The sequence below is a fragment of the Anguilla anguilla genome, chromosome 2 (genome assembly GCF_013347855.1).
Source record: "Anguilla anguilla isolate fAngAng1 chromosome 2, fAngAng1.pri, whole genome shotgun sequence".
In the NCBI taxonomy this organism is placed as follows: domain Eukaryota; kingdom Metazoa; phylum Chordata; class Actinopteri; order Anguilliformes; family Anguillidae; genus Anguilla; species Anguilla anguilla.
The window spans coordinates 22,598,615-22,604,837 of record NC_049202.1 but is presented as its reverse complement, the minus strand read 5'-3'; the positions used below and the strand labels follow the sequence as shown (position 1 = coordinate 22,604,837).

The 6,223-nt window shown below is 40.5% G+C and overlaps 1 protein-coding gene across 3 annotated transcripts in view; it reads left to right on the top strand.

Annotated features, from left to right (window-relative positions):
• The first annotated feature begins 702 nt into the window (after positions 1 to 702).
• The window catches only part of nrap (nebulin-related anchoring protein), a 32,468-nt gene continuing 26,947 nt past the window's right edge, over positions 703 to 6,223 (top strand). The window contains exons 1-8 of one of the 3 annotated variants that reach the window (XM_035404302.1): positions 703 to 929; positions 1,346 to 1,440; positions 1,775 to 1,862; positions 3,541 to 3,645; positions 3,894 to 3,998; positions 4,329 to 4,433; positions 4,653 to 4,760; positions 5,470 to 5,574. In XM_035404302.1, the coding sequence (XP_035260193.1) occupies positions 858 to 929; positions 1,346 to 1,440; positions 1,775 to 1,862; positions 3,541 to 3,645; positions 3,894 to 3,998; positions 4,329 to 4,433; positions 4,653 to 4,760; positions 5,470 to 5,574 (783 nt within the window). In that variant the 5' untranslated portion in view covers positions 703 to 857. The remainder of the gene's footprint in view (positions 930 to 1,345; positions 1,441 to 1,774; positions 1,863 to 3,540; positions 3,646 to 3,893; positions 3,999 to 4,328; positions 4,434 to 4,652; positions 4,761 to 5,469; positions 5,575 to 6,223) is intronic. The other 2 variants (XM_035404303.1, XM_035404304.1) reach the window with 2 other exon arrangements.

Genomic DNA, 6,223 nt, shown 5'->3' with positions numbered 1-6,223 from the left:
TTAAAGGGGCAGTAACACGAAATACTGTACTGTAATAATCTGTCTGTCTATTCATGAATACAATTAACAGGCCTTATAAACGTTAAACGTATTAATAATACGTTTTCGTTTATTTTTTCAATGGCGCATAACTGCTTAATTGTGTGGGTAGAATAAACTCATAAAGTATCTACCTCTGTAATGAAAACGTTGGGTTACTTGTAAATGGAAGAAACTGCTAAATTTGGCTAAATTGGTCACCATCTGGACTGAAAACTATGCACATAACAAAACGGGCTATGTCATGTTTTGGATACGTGTTTATAACTGTTTCAATTTTCAGAAAGACGCAACTTTAACTTTAGCATGGGCTCTTTAATGATCAATTCTGAGTACCCTACATCAGCATCAGTGCAAGTGTCTGTAAAAAAGAAAACATGACTGGTGACGAACCAGTGACGAATACACCGTTGCACTGCAATCTGCAAGCGGCCCATTAGTTCATGTATTTATTTTGAGGAGTTGTCTTCCCAGTAGCTATGCAAAGTCACCAGAGTGAAACCGTTTCGTCCGTCTCGTCATTACACAAGCATCGCAAGTGACACTCCTGAAGTTGACTGACTGTTCAGAACGTTATGTGGCGAAGAGGCCAATCATATGCTGTCCTTTTACCGTTAAGGCCGGAGGGGGCGGTCCCGCTAGAACAGTAAGAGGTACCGTTTGGCACTGTGAGAGCTAAGTTTAACAGAAGTGTGCGCTTAGCTTGGAGTCGGCAGCGTGAAGCAGTCTGAATTCTACCTTGTTGCTCAAACTTTTTATTTATTAATTCATTAATTTATTCTTCAGTTTATTTAATCTTTCTAACGGGTCTATTCAAAATGAACATCCAGACTTGTGCAAGGTGTAAGAATGTTGTGTACCCAGCGGAGAAGATCAATTGCATTGATCAGGTAAGATTGCTTCTCTTGGCTGAGATTTTAATCTTAAACAAATAAATAATTAACTAAAAAATTAAACAATCATTCAAAAAGTAATTTATACCGGAGTGATTGTTTGCTTTTATGGCAAATTGTTTGGGTTAAGACTGGGAAGTCATTAAGCACTGCCCTGTCAGGCCCATTACCAATAGTTAGTACCTGATTTAAAGAATTCCATGAGTCCTGAAGGTATGTGTTACCTGTGTCGTTGTGCATTTTAACACAGTAATGCGCAAACAAGCTTATTAGAACATGGATCATTCTGGGTCAGCCTTCAAAGGCCACTGTCCCATGCCTTTGCCTGTAAATTAGATTCAAGCCATATTTCTAAAATTAAATATCAGAAATGTCTGAAGCATCATGTAGCAATGGCTTCTCTTCTTCCCCAGAACTGGCACAAGGCTTGCTTTCACTGTGAGGTCTGCAAGATGGTTCTCACAGCAAATAACTTTGTCAGCCATCAGAAGAAACCATATTGTCAAGTGTGAGTATGCTTACAATTATATCTGTATATCGGCTTGCTAAGATTAATCACCTTGTTACTGAATAAGAGGCCCTCAACAGCATATTGTGTTGTAACTGCATTTTTTCAGGTCACAATTGAAGATGGCATGTCCAACAGAACCTTGTAATGGATAATATCTTTCCTTTTTTAATAATATAAATCTTTATTTTGGGATAAATATTTTTAATATTTCTTAAATATGATTTAATGGAGGGCTGTTGGTTAATCTATCTGCACTTTACAGAATGTTCTCCTTTACTGTAAGCGTAATTCTGATGAACTTTAACCTTAACAATTTCTCCCCCTCCCCCAGGCATAATCCCCGTAATAACACCTTCACCAGTGTCTACGAGACCCCCATGAACATCAACGCTAAGAAGCAGACCAGAGCTGTCAGCGAGGTGAGCGACCATGTGCAACATACCAAAACCCTTTGAATCACAACCACCAAAAAAGCAATGTCTGTTCCCCTGCCAAGGACATTCCCCATTGTCATATTAGTAACACACACCGTGATGCTGTGGAGGTATGATCTCACACGCAGAATTATATCTATGTTGATGTCTTTGAAGTATGTCCTTACGTGGTGTGAAATCTATGGGTCATAGGATAGTGTGAATCATTTCCATGACGGTCTCTCTACGTCCACTGGTACTGTGACTCTCGGGGATTAAAATGACATAATCTCAGTGAGCCTCAACAATTTTAATTGTCAGAGCTATGATAACATCAAAACTGACATCAAAACTTTTGAGTTTCTGATACACTGAAAGCAATTAATGGTTTGTAATGAGAGAAGCAGAGAGTTCTCACTATGCTCCTAACCTTATAACAACAAAATTCATGGAAATATGTGTTTGAAAATAATGGCACAATTAGGGACACAGATTGGAAAGTACATTTGAAGGAAATTGTAATGAAATTAGAATGAAGAGAAAAATTAACATACAGTGGTTAATATTTATGTATCATAACCTTCTGCATAGGCCTATAGTAGCATATTGTATACTGTTGCATATTACATATTTTACCATTAAAATTCATCATGCATTGTAGCCACATAGAAATGGCTGCGTATGTATGTATTAAAATGAATATGTATTTATATATTAGGCACATGGCTTTTGTATATAAAAGTAAAGTTTGCACTTGGTATTTTAAGAAATCATAGGGGGTAGATCGCAGTACCTGTGCCTGGTTAGGTTAAACCTTGTACCCCCTGTGTGATTTTAACGGCTTGGAATGTGGAATGAGGTCTGGCTCTGAGCAGGGTCTATTTCTGTGATTCTGTGACACGACACCTCTCTCTTTCTCTCTCTACCCTCCCTCTCTCACTCTGTTCCTCCCTCCCTCTCTCTCTCTCTCTCTCTTTCTCTCTCTCTCATCTTTCCATCTTTCCCCTCTCCCCTCTTTCCCCTTCTCTCACTCCTTTTCCTCGTTCTCTCTCCCTTTCACTTGTTGTTTCTCTCCCTTCTCTCCCTCTCTCACCATCTTGCCTACTTTATCCCCACAGAAGTTAAAATTATATCCTAGAGGAACTGTCTCACCCTCTGAAACTGTCTCACATCTCCCCTCTCTGTGCAACACCACCTGGCTCTGCCAGTCTCTGCATTACATCCTGTTTGCCTTTTTGACATGCTATTGATAGGCTTCTCTAAGGCCTGCAACTCTTTTCTGAAGATCCTGTGTGCGCGGAATTTATCAGACCAATTAAAAAGATGATTTAAATGTATACACGTTAAGGTTAAATTGACCCACATTCAAGGCATTTATGAAATACAGATTTAACTCAATGCTTCCCCTTTTTTCTTACCAATTTGTCAATATGGCAGCCTGTGTGTTTCAGCAATCTGTACCTGTGTTAGTCAATTTTCTGGTTTTGTCTAGTGGTTTTAGTTTTCTTGAGGGCAGTCTGTGCACAGTAAACTGTCTGGTGTTAATTCAACTCTAACAGCACATATGAATCCAACAGGGAACATATGTACTCTATAAGAGTTGATTTAACACTGGAAATTTTACTGTGTAGGTCTGTTAACTTGTTTTATAGCAGTTTGTAGACATAGTGTTTTTTTCCTACAGATCAAATATCGAGAGGAAGGAGAGAGGTACATGTCAACTTTCCACTATGATATGAGGTCAAAGGATGTGGAGCATGCTCGGAGGGTAAACCAGTTAGCCAGCCAGGTGAGGACAGCTGGGGGAGAGGTTTCTGGTTTTTAAAGGTTTTGTGATAAAATACATATTTAATATGAATCATGTAGAGAGTTGAGAATAATCATATATTGTTTGTAGGAGTATACTGGAGCAATGTCATGTCATCTTTCCTGAGAATAATATACTTCATCATGAAGAGGCCATAGAGGTCTCTGAATGTAAGCACCTTGAGCATGTTATCTGTCTGCTAATTTTGCCTCAATGTTCAATCCTTCCAGAACGCATACCAGTCAGAGCACAAGGAGCAGAAGGCTTGCTTCTCTAGCTCTGTCACTAGCCAAGAGATGATGCACATGACCCAGATGCAGAAAACCATCAGCGATGTGAGTGTTCTCTTTACTTCTCAACTCCCGCAATTTCCCCCTGAGGTTTTGTGCATTTTGGGTAACAGTGCCCTAAAAGGAGCTGCATAAAACCTACCCTTGCCCCCAATATCATGTTACTGTGATACAGTAGTAATTTTAATCAACACATGTTAATGCAATGTTTGGGTTTGGTGATTAGGCTATAAGGAAAGGGATGGTCTGATTATAGGTGGAGTATTGTGTGATTGAGGGTGTGGCTTGTTTGTAGGTGTAGCTCTGTGAGATTGCTGGTGTGGCCTGTTTGTAAGTGGAGCTCTGTGTAAAATTGAGGGTGTGGTATGATTTTAGGTTGAGTACACTCGCGGGCATGAGGAGCAGCTGGCGCAATTCACTTCAGTCGCAGAAACCCCAGATATTCTACATGCCAAGACTGCCAGTTCACTGGCCAGTGATGTGAGTACAGAAACCAGGGAACAGTGAGACTGTGACTCTGGTTGTTACAGTAGTGATGGTGCATGAGACTGTGACCTTTGTTTGGTGGTTATGGTAATGATGATGGTGTGAGACTGTGCATGTGTGGTGGTTCAGAATGTGACAGTGTGAGAGATTCTGTGTGCAGTGTTGGTGGTATCTGTAGTCACAGTCTCGGTTGGTGCTGTGTTGTGCTGACAGGTGAAATACTCAGTGGACTACAAGCAGACAAAAGGCAAAGGCAGCTATCCAGCCATGATCACACCAGCCTACCAGCTGGCCAAGAAAGCCCACAACTTAGCTAGCGACGTGAGTGAACTAGCCATAGTTTCCCCTGTTCAGGGTTGGTAGTGTGACAGCCATGTTTCTGGCTTTTGAAAAGTTTCTGATCGGGGTCAGGACTAGGGATGGGTATCGTTTAGATTTTGCCACTAGCAATGCTGAAATGATACTTTTAAAATGGTATCACTGCCTGGGCAAATACCTTCTTTAAAACCCGGAGCAAACGACAACATTAATTAAATTGTTTTATTTACTTGTTCAAATCATTTATACGGTTTTTCTTTTGCCATTTTGACTGCGTTTAATGTTAGCTTGCTTGCAAACGGTACCTGCTGTCACTGAGTCGACAGAGCGAGAGTAACATTAGCTACTGAAGGTATGTGGCACTGAAATGAGGCACCAAAATCTGCGTGCCAACTCGGTCTAGTACGTACTGTCCATATGGGACCTGGCTGGTACCATAGTGATACCAGGTTTTGGTACCCAACCCTAGTCAGGACTGTGCTACACTGACCCAGTAGTACAAGAACCATTAGCCTATCATTCGTGTACATTGTAGATTGAGGACTAAATCCAAAGATTACATGCAAAATGTGATTGCTTCATATGGATATTTTTAACGTAATATTTTTGTGAATCTCATTTAAAAAACCTATAGTACACCGGTATTCAGATGTTAATATGGTCTGGATATTGAGTTGCGGCTCCTGTGTACATGCATTTTTAATTGATGTAGCTGGAGTATAAACGGGGACATGAGGAGAGAGTGTGTAAGTTCACCTCCGTTAAGGACACGCCAGAGGTCTTGCTGGCGAAATCCGGCGGGCAGCTAGCAAGCGACGTAAGCACACCACTACTCTGTCTTGTTGAGCTAACAGCCATGTGACCATCTTACTTACCCGTGATCAAACAACACATGAATAGAGTACTGAAATCTGTCTCGCATGTGTGTTCTGTTAATAACCACACATTATGTTGCGGTAAATGTCTATATACTGTTGCTCTTGTGGTGTGTGAGAATCTGTGCTTGAATGCTTGCTTGGAGCATGTATTCATATGTATGTGGGCTTGATGTAGGAATACAATTTATGTGTTGCTCTCTCAGAATATGTATTAACCTCAGTGATATTTCTATGTTAATTTGGTTGTGATATTTGTTAGTATGCCGTGCACCAGTAGGTACCGAGTGCATGTATACTGTGCTACAGTAGGTATTGATATGTAACTACGCTGTGCTGCAGTAGCTATTGATGTGTAATTATGCTGTGCTACAGTAGTTATTGATGTATAATTATGATGTGTGCCAGTAGGTACTGAGTGCATACACACTGTGCTACAGTAGGTATTGATGTGTAATTACACTCCTGCAGTAGGTATTGATGTGTAATTACACTGTGCTACAGTAGGTATTGATGTGGTAATTACACTGAGCTGCAGCAGGTGTTGATGTGTAATTACACTGAGCTGCATCAGGTGTTGATGTGTAATTA